We start from the raw sequence: 25,509 nt of genomic DNA on the forward strand, positions 1-25,509 counted from the left end.
GCACACTCCATTGGACAAATGGTAATAGGGTAGGGCTGCAGATCAAAAGGTCGATGGCTGAGCATGTGCCATGCATCACACTGAAATGTGTGAAGGCACCATTATTTAAAAGGAAAAGGTCAAGTTGTGCCAACACTTGCTCAACAATGCTGCCTCGGCCTGTTGCCACTGATCCACCCCACAGAGTGTTATGGGCGTTGAAGTCGCCCAGCAATAGAAAAGGTGGTGGAAATTGGGCTATCAGTGCAGCCAGGACATGCTGCGAGACATCATCATCTGGGGGGAAGATAGAGACTGCAGACATTAACAGCCTCAGGCGTCCACTCTCGAACTCCGACTGCCTCTAAAGGTGTTTGTACAGGGACACTCTCACTGTAAAGGGCGTGAAGGACGTAGATGCAAATGCCACCAGATACCCTCTCGTAAGCTACCCGGTTTTTATAAAAACCCCGAGAGCCACGGAGGGCGGGGGCTCACATAGCTGGAAACCAAGTTTCCTGAAGAGCAATGCAGAGGAACGGGTGAAAGCTTAGAAGTTGTCGGAGCTCAGCAAGATGGTGGAAGAAACCGCTGCAGTTCCACTGGAGGATGACATTGTCCATGGCCGAGAAAGGCGTGAAGGGACCGGGGAGGCAGATTACGCCACAGGGTCACCTGCTGCCACCAACTGAGTACCTGTGCAAGGGCTATCCATTGTGTCTGAGGGACCGGCGAGATCTAGGTCCTCAGCGAATGCCAGGATCTCCACCTCATCCTCAGGTACAGAGCTTGAAGTTTGCGGTGGGGTGGGTGCCACCGCAAGTTCCTAGGTCTTAGAGGTCTTCTTCTTGGACTTCTCTCACTGCTCCTTGGGTTTCACTGGCTGGGAGGGCTTCAACGATTCAGTCTCCAGGACAGAGGAAGATGACCAGCTGCTTGTGGGCACTTATGCCACTGACGGGCGTCATCCTTTCTGCTTGTGGAAACCTGGGAAGGGAGGCACCCAAGGGTCCACTTGCGAGCGAGAGGAGCTGAAGAAGTTGGATGCTTCTCCGGCTTAGAAACAGGAACGGACATCCCCGATGGGTGGAGGGGGGTGTTGCTCCCGAGGCAGGTGGCGCAGGAGCAACAGGGTGGGTAGTGACCCCCCATGGGCAAGGGGGCATGTGGAGTTGTACAGCTCGGTGATCCGACTGGGATTCACTGAACTGATGGTGCTAGCACGGTTGTCGTAGCGGTGGCATATGAAGAAGTCAATCGCACAGGATGTAGTCGCTCATATTTCCTCTTAGCCTCAGTATAGGTTAGTCGGTCCAGGGTCTTATATTCCATGATTTTTCGCTCTTTCTGTAAGATCCTGCAATCTGGTGAGCAAGGTGAATGATGCTCTCCGCAGTTCACACAGATAGGAGGCGGGGCACATGGAGTATTGGGATGTGATGGGCATCCGCAATCTTGACATGTGAGGCTGGAAGTACAGCGGGAAGACATATGGCCGAACTTCCAGCACTTAAAGCACCGCATCAGGGGAGGGATATATGGCTTGACATCACAGCGGTAGAACATCACCTTGACCTTCTCAGGTAATGTATCACCCTCGAAGGCCAAGATGAAGCCACCAGTAGCAATCTGATTATCCTTCGGACCCCGATGAACGTGCCAGACGAAATGAACACCTCGACACTCTAAATTGGCACGCAGCATGTCATCAAATTGCAAAAGAAGGTCCCTATGGAAAATAATACCCTGGACCACATTTAAACTCTTATGGGGTGTGATGGTAGCGGAAACATACCCCAACTTGTCACAAGCAAGTAACCTTCGTGAATGGGCAGAGGATGCCGTTTTTATCAATACTGACCCAGAGTGCATTTTGGACAAGCCCTCCACTTCCCCAAACTTGTCCTCTAAATGCTCTACGAAGGACTGAGGCTTTGTTGACAAGAAAGACTCCCCATCAGCTGTCGTACAAACTAGGAACTGGGGTGAATAAGTGTCACTGCCATCCAGAGCCATACGCTCCTCCCACGGTGTGGCCAGGGAGGGAAACGTTTTGGGGTCGTATTTCTGAGTGTTAAATTGAGCCCGAGAACGCTTAGAGACTGCTGACGGCTGGCCAACAGTGAGAGATGATGTACCATGCTTCATTATGGGTCATCTGCCCTGATGCCACCCACTCCGACCAAGGGCCCTCCCCAAGGGTGCCACCCAGCACCAGCAAAGGCCACCTGGCACGATGGTCATTGCCGGGAGTCCCGATGCCCCAGGGAGATAGGCATCTACTCCTTGGCATACGTGGGGAGTTAACGGTGCAGGCATCAGCAGAGCGATCCCTGTGTTGTCGGGGCTACAACCAACAGGGTACATGGCGGCCCCACGACAACGGACTGGCTACCATGCTGGATATTTGGTGCAACGAAGTCCATGGTTGTCGTCTCCGCAAAAAGCAACACTGCACAGTGCATAGTGGAAATCGCACCCAGGAATATATATCCTCGGCCAAGAGATGGAGAACGAGCGGGACAGCAATGCGACGACGAGAAAGCTGGCTAAAGGTCGCAAAGCACGATGAACACAATGCACCATGTAAGGTGCCCTTCCCCAATTGGCACGCTCTTTGGAAGAATTTCGAAACGTGGAGGTCAAACCTGAGAGGGGACCATCACATTTAGGCCGAAATGTTTGAGAGTCCTTTCAGTCACCTCTTATGACAGGCAGGAATACTGCAGGCCTATTCTTACCCTCAAACTCGCAGGGGGTAGAAAGGAAACAAAAGTGAGAAAAGCAGAAAAGGTGGGCAGCCTCCCCTGCATGATCCATACTCCTGTAAAATTTGGAAAAGGAGTACAAAGTCAAACCCAACAATCGGACCATGTAGTTCAGAATAAAAAGCTTTTGAATGCCAGAAGGGAAGCCCTTCATCCATGGTTCGCAAGATATTGTGTGAGGAAAGGGAATGCTGAGTTTCACACTAGCTTTCTAAATCCATGCTGTTTTGTTGGTAGAAGCTTTTCTCTTTTAAGGAAATTTATTATATTCAAACTCAGAATATGTTCAAGAATTATGCAGCAAATCGACATATTGGATATTGGTCTGTAATTCTGCAAGCCAATTCTTTCCTCCTCCTCATATATGTGAGCCACAGTGCTTTCCTCCCGTTTCTTGGGATTTGCATTGGGCTAGAGATTTGCGATAAATGCAAGCTAAGTCAGGGGCCAATGCCAAAAAGAACTCTTTGTAAAACTGAACTTGGATTCCCCGCGCACTGGGTGTCTTATTTGTTTCGAACTCTTTCCATTTGCTTATCAATACTAGGGACACCTGTTTCTGTGTCCTCCATCCAAGAGTCTGTGTGATAGTCAAATTATGGTATGTCTGTACAATTCTTCTGCAGGAATGATTTTTAAATGCGAAATTTAAAACTTCAGCTTTCTTTTTGCTGTCTTCTACTGCCACACACTGGTTGCTGAGTGACTGACCAGAAATCTTCAACTCACTTAGCAATTTAATGTGGGGAACCAGGATTTTCTCAAGTTTTCAACAAGATCTTTTGCTAATGTATAACGGTGGATGTTGTATGCTCTGTGCATTAGTCTTTTTATAAGCACATGAATGTCTACCAGCTTTTGCCTCTCGACAGTTCTGTATTCCTTTTTTTGAACTGAGTGCACAAAAACCTCTGTTTCTTCAGGATGTTCTCAGTTTTGTTACTGCACCATGGTAGGTCCCACCTTTAATCCACTTACTCAATATGTACTTCTCCAGAGTGTGATTTACAAATGTTTAAACTTCACTCATAATTCCTCTACACCCATCACACTGGAACCACATAATGTCCATCTGTTGTCTAAATAGGAGTCTAACAACCACTTACCTGCTCTTTCCAGAATACAACTCTTAGCATTCTAGATGGATTTATTAACTTTTGTAACCAATGTCGCTATGATCACACCATGATCATTAATCTGAGTGGGTATTGAGACTGTCGATAAGGTCCACCAGCCTGTTTGTAGCTACAAGGTCTAAAATGTTTCCATTGCATGTGGGTTGCTGAACTAGCTACTCCAGATAGTTTTCAGAAAGTGTGTTCCAAACTACTTCACAAGACTGACTGTTCATACCACCAGCAATGAGAACAGACATCCGAGTCTACACTTGGTGGATTAAAGTTGCCTCCAATTAATGTTGCTTGATCAGGGTACTTCCACAGTACTTAGTGTTGATTGTCTTTGGATGATTAACTGCTACAGTGTAATCGGGTGGCCAGTAAAAACATCTGATGATTAACTTCAGTTCACCCATGCTGGTTTCTCACATCCAGATAACTTCGCAGTAAGACTCAATTTTGACCTTGACAGGCATAATATTTTTACCATTTGCCATTGTAATCCCTCCTCCTTTGGCATCTAACCTGTCTTTTCGATACACATTCCACAACTCGTTAAATAGGCTATGGAGGGAGGTAAATTCATGGACTTTGGTACAAATTCTTTGGAAATTTACAATTTAAATCTTGAAATGCTGTCTTTACTTTGTACATGACCTGATACTGCCATCTGTACGTTGACTGGCGAGCATTCATCAGAAGACCTAACCTAAAAAAAAAAAAAAAGTGCACTCCGCAAGTGCTCTGCTTACAGGGTAGCTGCTTTCTCTGTATAGTCCACCCCTGATGTATCACACGGAATCCTACAATCCTCCACCCCATAACAGGTTCAGAAATCTGCTGGCAAGACATTAACAGAAATAGCAGTGCCTTGGGTTGAGATCCTCCACTCACCTCCAAATGAAAGGACTCCAATCAGTTATGGGTACAATACCACAAACTGAAAGCTCTGCTTGCACCCTGCAACTATGGCCAGCAGTCTTCATCACTTCTCCCAGCCACCTGTTTGAACTGAGAATGGCCTTATAAATCAAATGAAAGAACTGAGAATGGCCTTATAAATCAAATGAAAGGTGTCACTGATGCTGATGTGGGCCACAACTCGCTAATAATTACTCCCTGCACCCTCAACAGCCTTAGGCAGACTCTCCTCCACATCACAGATGAGGCCCCCAGGCGCACCCACTGAGTGTACGTCGGACTTCTTCCTAGTCTGGGATGCTGTTTCTCTAAGGGGCTACTCTATGTGCCTAACATTGGAGCTCTCAATCTAGAAAATTAGAATATTAAGTAGAAATTTTAATATAATTGATTTCTCATTTCTAATTACAATTTAGAGGAATTATGTTTTTTCTCTGAGCCTAAATTAATGTGATTTCAGTGAATTAATCAATGCTATGCATTTTATGATCTTAAAAACAAAGAAGTCATTACAGTTTTTGCTTTACAAATCGAGCTACTTGTGTAAATAAACAACCAGAGACATTGAATACAGAATAATTGATCAACAACATATTCCTGTTTCAAAACTAACACTGTATTTTATATAAGAATGCTGTTTTTGACATACAATGTGTTCAGAAATTCCCATTAAAAACTTCTAGGACTTGTAGAGGGGGAGATAGTATATAATATTTTGAACAGGAACCGCTGTCCAGAAATGTACCATTTCTGTTCTACGAGTGTTTCAATTCAGATGTTTAACTCATCCACTTCTACTTGAGGGATTGAATTACACATGACGCAACACAATTATAAGGTAACAATTCGAAAGGAAACAATAACGAAACATCCATTTATCACTTAAGCACATATATTTGTATTAACACTTAAACTTTACGTTCTGTACATATAGAATGCTGGAATCTTTTTCATTTTGGAATAATATAAACACAAAATGTTTAAGTGTTGACACAAACAAATGTGCTTAAATGATAAATGGGCATTTTGTTATGTTTCCTACTGTGCCATACCAAATTCAATTCTTCAATCAGAAGTGGATGAGTTACACATCTGTGTTGAAACTATCATAGAGTGGAAATGATGTGTTTCCATACATGGGTTCCTATTCAAAGTATTATGTACTCACTCCCCTCTGCAGGTCCTGGAAGTTTGTAATGGGAATTTCCAAACACCTTGTAATGAAAATATCTATATTTCACTTCCAATACATCGCAGCATTGCTAACACTCAAGTGATGTATCAAAACGTCAATGTATTGATGCTTCAGAAAATTTTCACGCCTCTAGTCAGTGTCCATGTCAGTGGCCTGGCCAGCACAACCATCATAAACCTTGTAAGACGAGGTGTTTTTCAATCATGAGCTGTCTCTCAAACCTAATTAACCTCATATCACAACCATTTTTTTCAGTGGCCAAGACTGTAAGAACCTTGGGAGAAAGTGCATGCCGATTATACAGGCCCTTTCCTCAACTCCAAACATGTAGTAGTGATCATGCTAACTTCCAGCACATGTGATCATCCAAGTGCACACAAAAATTTTCACAACGGAAGGCATGGTTGATAACCTAGCAAATACAATGGATAACAGCTCTTGGCTACCAAATTCGATAAATGCTGCTGTCACAATGGTGTTAGCCTTATACCACTAACAAAACCAGGGAAATTGAAAAAAATAGTATGGACTTTCAAGCACCAAATACTAAAGACCATTTGGGTGTCATTAGCTAATTACCAAGCAGTAAGATCAAGAACTGAGGACTGTCAACACCTGCCAATGTTTGGTGATTTAAGTGTAATTTTGGATGTGGGCGAACAACAGACCTTCCATCAGCAGAAGTGGATAAGCTGGGATTTTTCTATGAAATACAGTACCCATAATTTTCAGACGTTAGGTCCTGTGGTAACACAATTTCATTTATTCCAATGGTGAAAAGAGTACTACTTAAAATATAACTATGTGGTACTCTGTTCTGTTCTTCACATAGGCTACCAATGGTTGAGTCAATGTGAAAGAAACTATGAAATATGAAGTTTGGTATGAAAGCTAGCCCGTGGCCCAAGAAATGGAACGATCAGATTACATAAGTAACGGGTAAGGCGAACTCTAGATTGCATTTTATTGGTAGAATCCAGAAGTGATGCAGTCCTTCAACAAAGGAAATTGCTTACAATACTTTAGTTCAAGCAGTCTTAGAATCACTTGCAGATAGACAACGCACTAAACAGAAGGGGCTGCTGAAATGTGTGTGAAATCTTATGGGACTTAACTGCTAAGATCATCAGTCCCTAAGCTTACACACTACTTAACCTAAATTATCCTAAGGACAAGCACAGAGAGAAGAAGGGGCTGCTCACTAAATTCCAAAATCCGGTCTTCGCAGAGGATGTAGAGCATATATTATTAACACCAACTTTCAAATTGCGCAACTATCACCATTCAAAGATAAGGGAAATTAGAACTCGTACTGAGACGTTCAGACAGTCGTTTTTCCCTCGCACGATCCATGAGTGGAACAGAGGGGGAGGGGGGAAATATGACTTTGGCGTGAATAGTGCCCTCCGCCACACACCGCTTGGTGGCTAGCGGAGTATATATATATAGATGTAGATGTAGAAGAAGCCTTTGTGCAATGTAGCTTAGATGTGGTAGCTCCACATAGTGCTGTAAGCCTTTTTTTAGTGACGGAATATTGTGATAATGTGTCGATGATGCAAAAGGCAAGTCTGATGGTATATTCAAGTAATAAAAGTGACCAATAGCAGACCTCATCTGTCTAAATCCACACTGGAACAGTGATGGCAAATGTTTGGATTCGATCCACCAGGAAAATCTCTTATTAATCATCCCCTCCAGTAGGGTGCATAGAATTGCCATTAAGCTAATCAGTCAATAACTATCATTACTGCATGGGTTTTAGCCAGGTATCAAAATTTGTATAATCATTCCAGAATGAGATTTTCACTCTGCAGCGGAGTGTGCGCTGATATGAAACTTCCTGGCAGATTAAAACTGTATGCCCGACCGAGACTCGAACTCGGGACCTTTGCCTTCCCGGGCAAGTGCTCTACCAACTGAGCTACCGCAGCACGACTGTGTTTGTTTCTACCCCAGAAATCTGTTATCCAGGTCAATTTTATTTGCCCACCCTGTATATAATCATAGGAGGTGGAATTGCAGCATGAAAAAGGGATTGCTCAGGGCCCTATGTTCACCATGCTCATACCTCTGAAGGAGTAGAGAGCCTTCTGAAGGGACCTGGTATGGACTAAAATTCAACACTGCTGGGATTTCTCAGCAACATGAACTGACAGGGTTATCTGGTTTCCAGCCTTGAGATTATCTTAAGCTGTGCTTGTTTTACTGTATCAATAAACACTCTAGTAGTAAAGATGCAACTTTTCACTCTCAATATGTTAAAAATTACAGTAAAAACAGTATTGCTGCAGCAGTATTAAATTGTTTGTATTATCTGTGATGGCATTCACATGGCACATTCAAATTTTATTTCCTTACATGAGGTGACAGATGATGGCAGCACTCATGATGTCAATAGAGACATGTCAACAGAGACTAATACTCAGTGTTCTTAAAATAACATGCTATAATTTCATTTTACTCAGGCAGTTTGTGTCATAGTATACAACTAATCTTCTGTAACTTTCTCTTAGTTCCAACTTACCTGTCCACAGAAACCTTGTCAAACAACACTCCAGTTCAACGGAGAACATTTCTAACAAATTGACCATTTCTGATAGTTTTGTTTGGAACACATCCTGCCATCTACTGAACACCAGTAGAACATGTCCAATAAATGCTTTATTTTTTTCCACAATGAAACAATGAATAACCTAGAAATTTGCATATCTGTACATCTACTGTCTATAGAAATGAGTTGTAAGCAGTCAGTTTAAAATAAATAATAATATCAATTACTAAAAGGTAGATAAAAACAGTGAAACTACCACTAGGTGCTAAAAAGTTGGACATCCACGACTCTTCACAGAATGGGGGGTTCACAGGCTTGTCTGCTCTGTAAAGTAGGATGATGGTGATCTGTGGCATTTCTGCCAAAAGAACACAATGCTGGTGCACGCACAAGTGTTTTGGAGAACACCATTCATTGCACATTGTGAACATAGAGCTCCGCAGCAGATCACCCCACACATCTTCACACATTGACCCAATGACTTCATCAATTGTAACTGGAGTGGGCACTAGACCAGTGGGATTCGGGTCAACGGAAGTGTCCGATTCCACTTGTCTGCTTTTACCCATGATGTAAGGGTGTTGTGGTGTGTGACGTCATTACAACGTGGAGTTTGAGTTGATTGTCTCTCTCTCTCTCTCTCTCTCTCTCTCTCTCTCTCTCTCTCTCTCTCTCTGTGTGTGTGTGTGTGTGTGTGTGTGTGTGTGTGTTTTTAGGATGGCGGGCCGAAATTTGTTGGTGGTAAAGTGTTTGTTTTTTTGGGTCTATTTTTCTCGAGTTGTAATGTTTTGTGTATTTATTGTGTACTGAATGTGTTTCAATTTAGCTAGGGATGTTTGAGTTTTCAATTTTTGAGGTGTTGTGGTTTTGTTTTTCATAGATGTAGGTGTTGGTTTTTTCATATCAGTAGTTATAGTTGATCTATATAGGTCAAGGGAAATTACCGATTCCAATTTTCGTATTTTTATATGTAGGTATAGGTGTTTTGGTACAGTCAGCTGTGGTCAAGGGAAATATCTGATTCCAATTTCCATAGTTTTGCTGTACACGTTGGTGTTTTTGTATCGTCAGCTGCCGTTGACCTATATAGGTCAAGGAAAGTGTCCGATTCCTGCAGATTTTGTAATTATTTTTTTGTTCATCTTGTGTCTTTTGGGATCGTGGTGTTTTTTTTTACTGTTATATTTAGCTTGCCGCCTCCCTAAAAACCCCCATTACCCGCAGTTGTCCTGTTAGTTTGATTGCATTTTTGGAGGGAGATGTTATTTTCTTATTTATACATATTTTCGTGTTTCTTGCATGTGTATGTAGTGATATCATAGGCGCCATATTGGAGACGCTTAGAATAGCCATTTCCACCATATTGATGACGTCATGGGTCAAAGCAGACACGTGGAATCGGACACTTCCATATTCCCTGGGATTCGACTGTTGATCAATGGAAACTTGTCAGATCTTTGGATGAATCACATTTCTGCTTCACTAGGTTGATGGTCGTCTTCACAAATGCCATCACTGAAATGAACGGCAGCTCAAAACGTGCAGCACACCATGGATGCAGGTTGGTGAAAGCAGTATTACACTATGGGAGACATTTTCCTACACTTGCATGGGACCTGTGGTAGTAATCGAAGACACACTGAAAGCTGCAATCAATCTGCATCACTTCATGCTTGATGTCTTCCCTGACAGCGATGTTATCTTTCTGCAGTATAACTGTCCATGTCTCGGAGCCAGAACTGTACTTCAGTGGTTGGAGGAGCATTATAGAGAACTCATATTGATGCCTCAGCGATCAAATTCGCATGATGTAAATTCCAAAGAACCCCTCTGGGTTGCTATCGGGCACCATCACCTCATACGCAAATCAGCAGCCCTTTATTTATGCGAATTACATAACCAGTGTGTAGACACCTAATTTCAAATACCTCCACAAACCTCAATAAACTGCCGGGTCCCTGATACGCATATTCAGTGATGTATTTCATTCCAAAGATGGGCAAACAAACTATTAGGCAGGTGATCATAATGTTTTGGCTCATCAGTGTATGTGTCAACACATTTGGCTTGGTGGGTCAGTAATAAAGTGCCAACTGTCCTCCTGTAACTGGCTGAGTAAGTCAGTTCACAGATCAGAGGAAGGCAACAGCATACCACCTCCAACAGGACCCTGCCTAATACAGCACTGTGGTGTTCAAACTAACCTTTGGTTTAATGGCAGCTGTACCTTATTCACAGCTGAGGAATGAAATCATTTTGGCTGATAATCACAAGTATTTGGTCTCACCAACTACAGTTTAATGTATGTAACTTGCAGATGCCATTCTTCCCACTGACTCTTTAACTTATCACTTCTTCAACAACTTTGCTAAGTTTCAATACACTGCACACCAAGCCACAGGATTTTCCACACATACTTTCTTGGCTGCAAAATCTGTTAATATAGGCTCTATTTCTCTGAATGCTCATGTTTTCTGGAACCCAGCAGATTGCACATGTGACTTTTACATCAACTGCACACATTGTGTGGTGTAATACACAAAGCAGCTATTAGAGTTACAATATTTTAAAAATAATTGTTCCCTTCGGAACTGGAGTACAAATGGGGGACAACTTAACTGGGACTTCTCTCTTGAGGTGTAATGTATAGCAGTGATGGGTTCTCATGTTAGGTGTCTATACTACATACAATTTAGCAATAGTTGCCCAACTGTTGACAGGGATGTATCAAATAGATCGAAGTGCTTGCTTTCATAAACATTGCTTCATTTGCGTGTGAATGTAAACTTTTTCCGAAGAGTAATACTAGTGAATGTCGTTTTCAGCTTTCCAGCAAGGTGGCAGTGTGAAAAATCACAAAGTTTTCATCGGCCTCATGGTTAGGCCTTAAGGGACTGAACAGCAAGGTCCCTCGGTCAAGAGATATTTCATCTGGAGTTAGTGATGCCAGCCAGAAATGTGACTGAATTATGGAAGTATGTAGGAGTGGTAACATCGAGGCAATCAATGCAATATTGATTCCAGAGATGAGAAATAGTTTAAAGAGAAGTAAAAGTAATCACTCTGTCTAGTACATAAGTCAGAGCAGACACTGGGTCCCCCATGGTTCACCTGTGGTGAGAGGAAGCCCAGCTGCATCTGACCCCTGCCAACTGAATTATGGGAAAAGACAGTCACGGGGTAAAGAATGCCTTTTAGCTGGGAGATTAATAATACAGACAGCTAAAAACGTAATGGACATCAGTTGTATCAACAATAATAAAATAAGGTGAGAGAAATAAACATGTCTGGAGGTGGGTGGGGGCTCAGGCAGGTGCTTCCTGGGGCTCTAATCCAATGGGGACTGTTCCTCCCACAGTTTACCCAACCTAGATCAATTCCAGTGAAAGTGTTACAGAGAAACTACACCCATTACACATGGGAGTGATACCCCTAAAATGGAAAATACAGTGTAGCCAAAAAAGGGACTAACCACAAATAAATGGGATTAAAACAGAGTAAAATAAGGTTGACCAAGGCAGCTGACAGAGAAGGTAGGGTTGAGGATCTCCCAAACCCAGCATGTGTTTGGAGATGACCCAAACTGAACTAGAAAGTAGTTCGAAGTTATATCTGAGAATAAAAATCATTTTCACATAGAAAATGGAGAACCAGTTCAAGTTTTCTGTGAGTAGTCTGCCAAAATTATAAGCAAAGAATCTGCAGACACCACGGTTAGCATGGAGAGCCAGGAGGATGAGCATTCTATCAGGATGTGAGACACTGTTGCTAAGGCTCTGGAACCACACTGTAGTGCTGGCTCATAACAAACAATAAAACTATGGGTTAATCTGGTATGAATAGTCCAGGAATCTAACAAGAGCCCAGTGCAGCAGTACTATTGTGGAGTTTGTCAGAGAGCACAGTGGCCCACCAGATGTTCCATCTCCGAATAAGGAGGGGTCTTATTTGCCCCCACAAATATGCACCTAGGATTGTCAAAATGAATGTTGGGTGAGTAATCACTTCTCTATCAAAATATTCCCTGGGATACCCACATGACCTGGTACCCAGAGAAAGGAAATGAACAGGCAGTATGACTTGGGTCACAGAGAAGGTCATGAATAATAGACATTACAGGGTGACAAGAATAACGTAGGTAAATAGCCTGGAGACAGCTCATTGAGTCACTCCAAATTAAAAAGTGGTTGAGGTCTGTTTAATAAAATGTAAGGCTCTGTTAAAGACTATCAGCTCTGCTTTAAAAACACTACATGTTCCCACCAACAAATGTTGTTTCTGATCAGTCATGATGTAAAAGCATATTCCATCCTATCCTTGGTTTTAGAGTAGTCAGTGTAAATGATGATAGCAGCCTCATACTTCTGAAGAACTGATAGGAACAGACAGGCAGACACAAGAAAGTCATGTGCATAAAAATTTATGTCCTTAAATTAGATTGGTCCTAATTCATGGTCTGGATACTGATCAAGGTGGGAGGGTCTTGTAGGGCAGGTGGGTGAGTAGGAAAACACAGACAGCACATTCTGAGGGAGTTAGGCAGAGGTGCCATCAGAGGGCTTTGAGACACATTGTAACTGTAATCCCACCTGAGGGAAGGCATCTGGAGTCAATGCCCCTTGTATGCAAAAAGAATTTGTAAGTTGGTTGATTAGGAAACCGCTGGATGGTGATTGCATTAATGTGCAAGAGTTGGTACCATCCGAATTGAAGAGGGAAGATCTCCACTTTGTCAAGGAGACTGGCTACGGGAGTAGTCCAGAAGCCACCAGTAACATCTTACTCCACTATGATGGACAGGGTAAAAATAATTTCAAAGCAAAAAGTGTCACTGAGCTGGAAATCTGGCAACCATAGTCCAATCAGGACAAGACCAGGGTATGGTAAATATGGAGGAGAGTAGTGTGCTCTGCTTTCGAATGCAGCTAGTCTTTAGTTGACAAATATGGAGCAGCCACATCAACTTTTTATCAAAGAGGAGCCACAAAAATTGGGACTTTACAACAAAGCTCAAGTGCTGTGTATCCAAGTAGAGATCAGTGTCAAGATGGAAAATGGTACGATGACAAAAATGCATGACCTGCATATTCATGGGTAAGAACTGGAAGACAATAGAAAGTGTGCCAGTGGATGCCCTTCAGAGGGTCCCTTGAAATTGGCATTCTGGCCAGACTGCAGAACGGGAACTAGGCCAAATACAAAAGTCATCAACACACAGCACCACTGGTTGGATAGAGGTCACTTTCCCATCAATGGTGATGAGGAAGAGAGTAACATTCAGTATGGAGTGCTGCACGACACCATTCTCTTGGACTCATGGGGAGCTGAGTAATGTACCTATTCTATCCTGAAACAACCAATGAGATAAAAAGTGATGAATAAAAATTAGTAGAAAGCTTCAAAAGCCACACTCATGGACGATAAGTTAAACGTGATGTCGGCAAGCACTGTTTTATCTCTTACGTAGGTCAAGACAAACTACAATGAGGTTTTGATGTTTAGAAAAAGCCCATCAAGATTGCTGATTCCAACCTTACAAGATGGTTGGTTGTGGATTGTTCCTCTTGGAAACCATACTATTAGGGAGACAAAAGCCCTTGCAATTCAAGAACCCAGCATAATCGTCATGCTACCACCCTTTCAAACAGTATGCTGAGTATGTTGGTGAGGTTAATCCGTTAGAATCTGTTGATGGACATGCAGTTTTTGCCTGATTTATGGATTAGTACAATGATATTATTTCGCCATTATGAGAAGAAAACATTTTCTATCCAAGTGCGGTTGAAGACCCTAAGTAAACAGAGCCTTTCAGATGCTGGACCATCTGATTATGAACCAAATCAAGACCTGGGGCCATTTCATGTCACAAGTCAAGAGCATGGAACAGTTCCCAATCAGTGAAAGGTTCATTATATAATTTAGCATTATGGGGGTAAAAATGTCTTCAACATGCCTTTCATGCATTCAAAAAGTAGCCAGCTGTGCACATTGTTGGGAAGTGGGTCACAAGGTGTTAAAACAAGAACTGGTGCACTGGTAGAAATAGCCCTATGAAAGAAGAGACCCAGAACAGTTGATGGCCTTTGCACGCCCAGAAGACTATGGATCTTGGTCCACACCTGGGTTGAAAAGGAATACATTTTTGAGGAGAAGATGTAGCACTCCCAGTATTCCTTCTAATTTCATTTAAGTAGACAGTGACCCTTGGCATGAAGCCACTTAATAGCAATGAGCGTGGTCTGAGGGGGATGTTGCTCGAGTCCATGCAGGGCCCTTTGAAGATTTTGAATAGCTATTGCAACGTCTTCGGTCCACCATAGCATTGGTCCACAGTGGAAGAGGTCTGTAGAAAGGGGAACAGCAGCTCCAGAGGCTGTGAGTGATCACACTGGAGACATACCCCACAACATTGTTAACGCAATCTGATGATGAGGGAATGAAGGTGATAGCAATGCTTCACAATTGACAGCTGGCTCTGTGAAGAGAAGGAGAAAAGGAGGAGAGAATTTATTGGATTAAGTTGGTTCTCTAAAAGTGTGTCAGTCCCCTGCCTGAAGGTAATTAAATGTTACAAATGATGATAGCTGGGGTCATTCAGACTCTCATGCTTCCAATATGGTACTGAGGGGAATCCACTCACTGACAATATCTGTGTGAACCAATGTACAAACTGCTCCAGATGCTCTCTTGGGGTCAGTATGGTTCTGACGGAACGCAAGGCAAACTCAAGAGGTTGAAGAATGGTCGTCAGTGAAATGCGTTTCTTGGGGGGCAACACAGATTGCAGAAACAGAAGAAATTAGTGGTTTTAGTTCTGGCAAGCAAAAATAATATCCAGTCTAAATAATATCCATTCTCACTGCATTGAATTAGCCTGTTAAAAGTATTCTAGTTAAGCATGTAGGACCAGAAGGATAGGTCATGCCCCAGGGTCACTGTCTGTACCAAAGGGGATGAAAACAACAATGAACATTGATTCAGAATGGGACAGTTTGGAGGGGTATGGCACCTCTGGAGTCACAGGAGTAGCTTTCTTCCATGATTTCTTATTTTTCTCTTTCACTACTTTTCACACTTGAGAATCTTGTGAGGGCTTATCCATCATTGGCATAGCAACCAGAGATGAGTGGTCAGCCCTGGGACCCACAGTCCACAGCTCCTTCAGCCACTGGCAGCTGTCCATTTGCTGGGCTACAGACTTCCGGGGAGAGGGTTTCCTAAAGGGTGCCCTGTTGATGGTACACATCAGATGAGGATACCGCTTCTCCGGCTGAGTGTAGGGAGCCGAAGTTTCTGCAGATGATCTACATTTACATACATACTCCGCAAGCCACAGTACAGCGCGTGAGGAGGATGCCGATCGTTTCCCTTCCTGCTCTACTCATAGGTACAGCAATGGAAAAACAACTGGATATATACCTTCATATGAGTCCTAATTTCTCATATCTTTGCTGTCCTTAGGGGAAATGTATGTTGTTGGCAGTAGGATTGTTGTGCAATCAGCTTCAAATGTTGGTTCTCTAAATTTTCTCAGTATTGTTCCTCAAAAAGAATGTTGCCTTCCCTAGAGTGATTCCCATTTGAGTCCCCAAAGCATCTCCATAACACGTGTGTTGTTTGAACCTACCAGTGACAAATTTAGTTACCTGTCTCTGAACTGCATCAATGTCTTGCTTTAATTCAACTTCTTGTGGATCGTAAACACTCAAGCAGTGCTCAAGAATAGGTTGCGCTAATGTCCTATATATGGTTTCCTTTACAGACAAACAACATTTTTCAAAAATTCTCCCATTAAAACGAAGTTGACCTTTTGCCCTCCCTGCCACACTCCTCATATGCTCATTCCATTTCATATCGCTTTGCAACATTACACACAGATATTTAAAAGACGTGACTGTATCAAGTAGGCCACTACTAATGCTGCAGTCAAACACTATGGCTTCATTTTTCCTACTCATCTGCATTAAATACATTTTCCTACATTTAACGCTACCTGCCATTCATCTCACTAACCATGAAAAGCACCAGTGTATAGAGTTTCCTTTCCAATCACGCACCGAGCAAGGTGGCTAAGACAGTGTTACTGCAGTGTTCTCATGTTTGGGAGAAGAGGGTTTCCTATCCCGTCTGGCCATCTTGGCTTGGGGTTTCCAAAGTTGCTACTGTGAATGCTGGGATGGACCCATTGACAAGGCCATGGCCGACTTCCTACCCTATCCTCGCCTACTTTATATAGGTTTTATAAATGTATTTCTTATTTCTGTGATATCTGATATGTCCGATACTGTTGTGCAGGATGGTCTAAGGACGAATAAATAATTTTATTTACGCCACTGAAAAAGGAAATCGAATCAAGCATTATAAGTTACCCAGGGGGAAAAAAAGCGGTGAAGTACAACCTCTTGCCAAATCTACGGGAAGATTGCTGATCAGCAGTTCGGTCCGATTGTACATAAAAATTCACCGGAAAACACTGACATTACCTACACCTTAAGCATGCATATAACTACAGTGGATGGACAAAAATATGGAAACACCATACACACAACACAGTACTATGTCTTAATACGGTATAGGGAAAATACTGGCATCCAAAACAGCTTCCAGTCGTCCAGGGATGGATAAATACATGCCCTGTATGTTTTCAAGGAATCATATACCATTCTTCCAAAATATCGTCAAGTTCAGGAACGATGGTAGACGTAGATTGCGATTACGCACGCTCCTCTCCAAAGTAGAACACAAAGGCTCAATAATATTGAGATCTGGTGACTGTGGTGCCAGGGGAAAATGCGATTATTCACCCTCGTGTTCACAAAACCAGTCCTGCGCAATGTGAGCTGTTTAAACAGGGACACTGTCGCCTTGAAACACAGCATAACCACTGGGGGCAAACATTGAACCATGGAATACAACAGAACAACCTGTAGGCTTCGTCAGCATCTGCATTTATATTCGAGCATGCATTTCTCGCGGTGTTTCCGTATCTGAATCATGGAATACAACAAAACAACATGCAGGCTTTGCCAGCATCTGCAGTTATGTTAAAGCATGCATTTCTCGCGGTGTTTCCGTATTTAAGTCCAACGCCTTGTCCATAAATACATATCAAATGTGCCACAAAAATTCAAGAAGCTGTTTTTACCCTTATAGGAGCTTTCCCAGAAATGTTCTTAACTGTAGATAGGCTCAAAGTTTTTATGTACGTTGCCATAGTTTGTCTGGAATGTATGAAGCTCAATCCAAATCAAATTTAGGACACAATTACGCGAAACAACTTTCAAAACAAACAACTAAACACCAACGGGTGTAGACATTTCTAATAGTAAACACTTCCTGTTTCCTTATCCATCTCCTACACGTGTATTCAAAGATATTACCATTGTTAAATTACTTCATATGATCTTAAAAAAAGAAAAGAGACCGCCTTAATTGTTTCTTTTTTCTATGCAGGAAATTAATGTGACCAAATTACCCAAAAAATTCGTTTATTACGTGATTTTGGAAGCATTACAGGTAATTTAAGATTCATTAAAGTATTGTAAGTTTAATTTTCCTTTTGTTTAAATTAAATATCAGGATATTTCCTCGTTACTTTTGTTTAATTGAGATAAAGTTGCATTTGTGCCTGGAGCAAACAATTCTGCGACGTCTACATTTTCAAAATATTTAGTTTTCTATTGGCACATCGACTACCGTCATCTGCAGAGCAGTACTGCTCATGCAAAACTGCGTGGTGTGACGTCATATTGGTTGGTAGAGGGGCTAAGCGTTTGTAAGCAGTTTGTTTTGTAGTTCATTTTGAATTGCAGAAACTTATTTAAAATTACTGAGTTCGGTTTTTGGTTTGTGATTTTTTAATATACTTGACTCAAATATTATAGTAACTAACCGGAGAGAATGACGTATAGGTTAAACTACGTACGAAACGGGCTGGAATTATGTGCCATTTTTTACTAATGACATTAAGAGGTTTTTGTGACAGTTTATACGCCGTGGCAATTCCATTGCTTGTATCTTAGACAGTTATCATCAGCCTTGAACGTATATTCATTTATAATTATTTTTTTATAGTTCTTTGTAAATTTCTTCATAACGTTCATTGAAGAAAATAAGACTCCGTTGAAATGTCACAGGCTGTTATGCCTACAAATCAGATGCGTGAGAGCCCTCCAATGGAGCGGAATATACACGAAATGCTGAAGGATACGCCGGTGATGAATGATAGCAATACAGCTGTACACTCAGGAACAGCTCCCCCGACACCGCAGCGTATGGGCTTTATCCAACACCCGACATCATTACCTCTAAGTCAGACTGCAGGTAAATATCACCAACTGTTATTTGAACTTTATTGTCTCATTGTTAAGAATATTTTATTCGTTCCTTCGAGTATTAGTTACATCACGACACTCAATGTTTGTAAACATAAACATCGTGTGGTGTTAATTACAGATGACATTATCTGTCAAAATCATCATAATGATTTCGTGTCAGATACTTAATGTTACCTAATGATTTGCGAAACATCGTTAAATGTACATTCACATGTGCTTTGTCTTAGGTGTCATAATACTTACAAAAAGAGATGTGTTGTCTCTCACCATTATAAACAAGAACATAAAGAGAATAAGATTCACACATTGCAGTACAGAGGAGTTTTTCAATTTGGTGGTACACAAATAATTTGTCTTCACAGAAACATAGTGGTTGCTTGTGACATGATTCCTCCATTGAAGTGAGGTGGTTTGTTCCATGTTCATATTCCTTGGATCATGCAGCAGCACTTTTTCTTGACCTATAGCTATTTCTTATCTACATACACAAGTCTTTAATGTATGTTTACATGAAACATGGAGACACATCTGTCTCAAAATATGATACCGTGTGTTGTCAGCCTGAATTTAGGTTTCAAAATGATCTCTCAATAGAACATGCTATTTTTAAATTTATGAAACAGATTTCACGAAATTTAAGTGGCAAAATATTGGCTGTATTTTCTTTGACCTGTCAAGAGCATTTGATTGTGCAGCTCACAGCGTTCTCCCAAATGTTATGGAATCTGAGATCGTGCTGGTAACCGGTTTTCATTCTATGTAACTAAAAGGATACAGAGTGTTGCAGTTAAAAAGCTTGAGGGGTTTTCTTGGCGAAACATCATCAGAATGGGAATTCTCAGTATCAGTGTGCCACAGAAATTAATATTGAGTGTGCTCTTATTGTTTGTATATATGAATTATATTTAATTATATATGCAAGTAGCAGAAATAGTTTCCTTTGCTGATGATGGAAGTATTGTAATAGAGTCTAATGGAGTAACTTCAACACTGAAATCTGAATAATTTCTCAGAAATTAATCACTAGTTTTCTGCCAATGGACTTTCACTGAATTTAGATAAAACACTATACATAGGGTTCATAGTATCGGAAATAATGTATGAGGGTAAATCCATAAATGAAACAAAATAGTCTAAATTTTTGGATTTTTATATTGATAAGAAACTAAACCAGAAGTTGTCTGTGACAGATCTCTTTAAACCTCTAACATCTACATTAAGGATAATATGTGGTATCTTCTCTGGAATGCAGTTTAAACATTTGTGCATACTGACAACAATCTCACAGTTCATTTACTCCTTTATGAAGTGTATCAATAGCCAATCACAGCTTGAACACAATGGTAACATTCATAAATATAATACTAGAGGGAGATACCAAGCAGTGTGACACAGTCATGAGCACATTACACTAGGATTCAGGACGATGATGGTTCAGATATTCAAATCTGTGTCCATCCAACCAGATTTAGGTTTTCCATGATTTCCTTAAATCACTCCAGGCAAATGCAAGGATAATTCCTGTAACAGGACACTGCAGATTTCCTTTCTTATCCTTGAAACAATCCGAGCTTATGCTCTGTCTATATCGACCTCAGTGTAGACGGGACGTTAAACCCCATCTTCCTTCCTGGAGGGAGATTCACACCATCCATCACTCACTCTTATTGTGGCACAGTAGGGAGTGAGATATTCAACCATAAAAATCTTTGGATAAAGGGGAAAATCAAACAATGAAAAAGTTCTGGATGGAATTATAACAGTATTATGAGAAGGGTAGATTGCTGCTCACCATATAGAGGAGACGTTGAGTCGCAGACAGGCACAACAAAAAGACCGCTTTACATTTAAGCTTTTTTTCTAAAGGCCCCAGAGTAGAAAACACACACACACACACACACACACACACACACACACACACACACACACACACACACAAGCACAACTCGGACACACATGACCACTGTCTCCGGCTGGAAACAATGGCCATTTATGTGGCAGCTGTGCTTGTGTGAATCTGTGTGTGTGGTTTTTTTTTTCTATTTTGGAAGAAGGCCTTTTGGCCAAAAGCTTAAGTGCATAACAGTATTTTTGTTATGCCTTTCTGCACCTCAATTTTTCCTCTGTTTGGTGTCTAGCTGTCTATAATTTTCATAATATTGTTGGTTTCCCACCCAGGACTGTCCATTGTTTGATTCAGCCTAATGGATTTTTTTTTTCCATCCCATAACCCAATACTGTTTTCCTTTGTTCCTATTCTCTAATGCATTACCTTAATCAGTGTATCTCCTTTTCTGTTCTTCTTTCCTGTGTCTTTTCTGTTGCCTTCAAAACCACACACACTCTGACTTACGAAACACCCTGTATCAACAATCTATTCTGCACACGACACGTGACTATGTGACTGCACAGAATGTTCGTACAGCATCTCATAATCACATTCTTCCTGCTAATATAATTACTTCCATACCTTCAAATTAGTTATACTTCCTCACTCAGTGTCATGTATGTATGTGTGTTATTTACTGTACCTACCTGTGCCACCTGAACTTAGAACGTAGACATTACCGCCACCTCCCCCTTTCTCCCATTATTCCAGCATGCACATACTAATGTCATTTAATCAATGTACACCTGCTGTCCACTCTCTTTTCACACATATCCAACCAACAACCTGCAGCACATTATTATTGTCTTTTTACTTATTTTTCTCTCTGACGTCATTGCATTTTTACATCCGTTTTAGGTAGTTTTCACTATCGGCCATACTCCCTCATGTTTCATCTTTTTCCCCATACTTTATTCGTCTTGTGCCTGTTGTGAATTTTACCCACATATTTTTACTTCTTTTATGCATTTTTTTTATCCTCCACCATGGATACTTGCTGCTATCATCTGTGCCAATGCAAACAAGTTTCCTATGCCTAATCAGAACCCAATCCCACATAGACTCCTCCCAACCCACCCCAAAATGGTCTGTGTGACAAATGTCGTAAACAACATGGCAACAATAACATCATAATCATTACTGCTTTCTTTTCTAATCGTGCTAAACTAAAAATCAGTCTGTCACCACAACCAGGGTGTTTCTTTACATTTGTTGGCTTCACCAGCTAATAAACAGACTGTTAAAATATGCACCAAAGTGTGACATCACAGCAGCCATTAATGTTATGTTACTGGTCAAAGGTGAGTATTAGTATCAAATATAAAATATTCCTCTTGACCCAAAGCTATGACCACCTATCTGGTGACCTAAAGAATTAAGTAGACCAAAAAATTACCCTTAGATAAAAACTGAAATCATATCTCATCAATAATACAATAATTGGTTAGCATGTTGCCATATTTTTTGCTGATAATGTGTTCTATATCTAACTCCTCCATCATAACGAGAGGTCACAGTTATGTTCTACAGGACATACCAATAACTAACTAACCTATCTCCCTCCCTCCCCCCCTCCCCCCCCCCCTCTCTCTCTCTCTCTCTCTCTCTCTCTCTCTCTCTCTCTCTCTCTCTCTCCCCTGTTCAAAAATTTTTATACAGTCAGAATTTTCCATTCGTTGTCGAGTAGACAATTCATGAAGAGTACAACTCATTATTTCTGTTTAAAGTTAACGCTCTTTCCAAAAGATGGTTCTGGTTAACAACCAAACTTCGGGAGGCAGTAAATTAATAGCAAGGCTTTGCTCAGGATGTCCAGTTGCTTAAAGAGCATTCTGCAGAAATTATTTATATGTGGTACTTCAGAATTATTGTATATTATTCTACTGCAGTGAAATGGTACCCTTGCTCCCTCAGTAACTGCCTTATGTCACTTTTTGTTAAGTTACAATACTTTTAAGAATATAACATTTTACAAAAGCTACACATTTTATGTCAAAGGGAAAACCACAACCTCTGTGCCAATAACAATTTTTATTTAGCCATCTGGTATCACCATTGTTTTCCTATGCAGCTGATTTAGATGTACAATGAATCAGTTCTTAAACCTTATCTAAGAAATTTAGTTCACTATAGCTGAAATAAAGTACATTTGCGATTGACAGATTGCACTGGAAAAGTACGTATTTTGGGGGGGTTACTGCGATGATGAATGTATAGCTTGAACTACATGACAAATCAGTGTACATGATGATCTTATTTTTGTGTTGAGATTTGTTGGCTTCACCAACTCACAGTCAGATTATCACATTTCAATGTAACCTAGAGCTTGGCCTAAGCGAAAGATCAGTCTGTCACCACAACCAGGTTTTTTGCTGTAGCATTTGTTAGCTTCACCAGCTTCAACCAAATGGTCATATTCTGACCTAGCCTGGGCCTCAGGCTTCGCTTCCAGTCTGTCTGTCTGCACATCCCAGTTTCTGAAGTCACCAAAGAAATATCAAAATCAGTAAACAGTCTTAAAATTCACAGTCATATCATCAAAAGTTATTCTGGTGATGTCCATATCAAAAACAAATGTAATCAACTCTTATCTTCTGCTGAAAGAAATAATTAGATCCAGTGATGCTCATTGGCCGCCAATGTCAATGAATTCCCATCATCCTCACACAGTGCAAGAACTGTCAACACCATAAGTTCACTTCAAAGCATGATTATTTTGTTAATTTTCCACAGTCATATTACAGAAAGTCAACTTTGTAATAGCTCCTTGACTTGGGTGCCATCTTTAGTCCCTGTGACATGTGGAAGCTGTTTAGCTCCTAAGCTGATGATTTATTTGATAATGAGGATTAGATGTTTTGGTTTCATAAGTTGTAGAAGTTCACTTTTCTTAAACAGGCCTGAGAATGAATTTCTTGTTAATCTGAAATCAATCGCATAAGAAATAGATTTGACAAACTCGGGCTACTAAAGAGAAACTATTATAGCACTTTCAGTTAATGTTAGTAATAAAAACCAAATTACTGACTGAAATGTTGATTATAGTGTAATCTCCAAAACTTTGTTAATAGGTGTCCCTTGTATTTTCAGTGTTCATTGTCTATGCATTAAATACCATCTATGGACATTCATGTTTTGCTCTGTTCATGCACGAAAGCACTAACTTAGGCTTTTTGTTGACCCTCCTCATATAGACTTTTGCGCAATTTTCTTCCTTATAAAAATGTTCATGTTCCGCAGTTAAATGGTGTAAATAAATACTGATCAATCAGAATATCCCTTCTCCCAAAGATGTTTGCCCACCAGGATATACTGGAGAGCCCCCAAGGAGTTTAGAAAAGTAGGAGAGAGGAGTTACTATGTTTTGAATTGAAGTCTGAATCCTGGTCAGATGTGTGAACAAGTAGAACACTGCCTGAAGCAAGTAGAGATCAGGTCCTGGTCTGACACAGTTTTAACCTGTTTTCATTATCACATATAAAATCAAATTTTAACTGCCTTCTAATTTTTATGTACTTGTAAACTTGCCTATCATTTGTTGGGCATGAAGGTAGCTCAGTTAAACAATTGACATGTATGACATATTATATACAGACATTGTATCAACAAGATTTAAGGTACATATAAAATAAAATTAAAAATATATATGCTGCATTCTTGAAAGATTAGAACTATGTACTGAACTGTAACTGGAATCAGGATACATGCCAAAGGACAGACAGTACTATTGTTGTTGAAGCTGGAATGGAAGCTGTGACCTTGACCGTATGTTCAAATGACACTACCAAAATTGCATGGCCCAAGAAAATGCAGATGTCCATGGCTGAATATTAAATTACTGCAAAATTTTAATGCAGTATAAATTCGACACAGCAAGTACATTACCAGAAGTGAAATGCTTCAGTCCAGTGTGAATAATATTTGTTGACCATTAAGAAATGGACCTTGACAGTTGGTTGAAAAAAGATCCTTTATTTATGTAAATATGAATTCATGCTACAGACTGACCTGAAGCGAAGCCTGAAGCCCAGGCTGGGTCAGAATATGACTGTTTGGTTGAAAGCTGGTGAAGCTAACAAATGCTACAGCAAAAAACCTAGATTGCTCAGAACTTTTCATTAAAAAATAGTGCTCTTTAACAATATCTTAAAGTGCTTATATCTTGTTCTGTTATCTGTATAAGACATCAGTTTAGATACTCAGGTGGTTTCTGGATTGAAAATTGACATTGAGATCAGTTAAAGATTGAAAATTGGTAGATAGTTGTGATACCAGCATATTTGTCTTCTTTGTCCCATTATACACTCAAAAAACACCCCAAAGAAATTATCTGAATGGAATGGAAATTGGTAGATGTGATGTATAGGTATAGACAAATAAATGATTATAATTCCAAAAATTTTGAATGATTTATTCAAGAGAAAGATCTTCAGAAATTGAGCAAGTCAGTAACGTGTTGGTCCACCTCTTGCCTTTATGTAAGCAGTTATTTAGCTTTGCAGTGATTGACAGAGTTGTTAAATGTCTTACTGAGGAATATTGTGCCAAATTTTATTTATTTGGCATGTTAGACTGTCAAAATCATGAGCTGGTTGAAGGGCCCTGCCCATAATGTTCCAAGCGATTTCATTTGGGAAGAGTGTCAGCAAACTTGCTGGCTAAGGTAGGGTTTGACAAGCACAAAGACGAGCAGTAGAAATTCTCGCTGTGTGCGGGTTGGCATTATATTGCTGAACTGTAAGCCCAGAA

At 40.8% G+C, this 25,509-nt stretch overlaps 2 protein-coding genes across 3 annotated transcripts in view; one reads left to right on the top strand and one right to left on the bottom strand.

Annotated features, from left to right (window-relative positions):
• The window catches only part of LOC124722910 (lipoamide acyltransferase component of branched-chain alpha-keto acid dehydrogenase complex, mitochondrial), a 96,265-nt gene extending 78,374 nt beyond the window's left edge, over positions 1–17,891 (bottom strand). The window contains exon 1 of the mRNA XM_047248057.1: positions 17,681–17,891. Within this exon, the coding sequence (XP_047104013.1) occupies positions 17,681–17,749 (69 nt within the window). The 5' untranslated portion in view covers positions 17,750–17,891. The remainder of the gene's footprint in view (positions 1–17,680) is intronic.
• Positions 17,892–18,278: 387 nt separating this feature from the next.
• Positions 18,279–25,509, top strand: part of LOC124722991 (arfaptin-2) — a 55,841-nt gene continuing 48,610 nt past the window's right edge. Inside the window, exons 1-2 of one of the 2 annotated variants that reach the window (XM_047248160.1) lie at positions 18,279–18,310; positions 18,610–18,858. In XM_047248160.1, coding sequence (XP_047104116.1) covers positions 18,663–18,858 — 196 coding nt within the window. In that variant the 5' untranslated portion in view covers positions 18,279–18,310; positions 18,610–18,662. Of the gene's footprint in view, positions 18,859–25,509 lie in introns of both variants that reach the window. The other variant, XM_047248159.1, reaches the window with a different exon arrangement.

This window comes from Schistocerca piceifrons, chromosome X (genome assembly GCF_021461385.2).
Source record: "Schistocerca piceifrons isolate TAMUIC-IGC-003096 chromosome X, iqSchPice1.1, whole genome shotgun sequence".
Lineage (NCBI taxonomy): Eukaryota > Metazoa > Arthropoda > Insecta > Orthoptera > Acrididae > Schistocerca > Schistocerca piceifrons.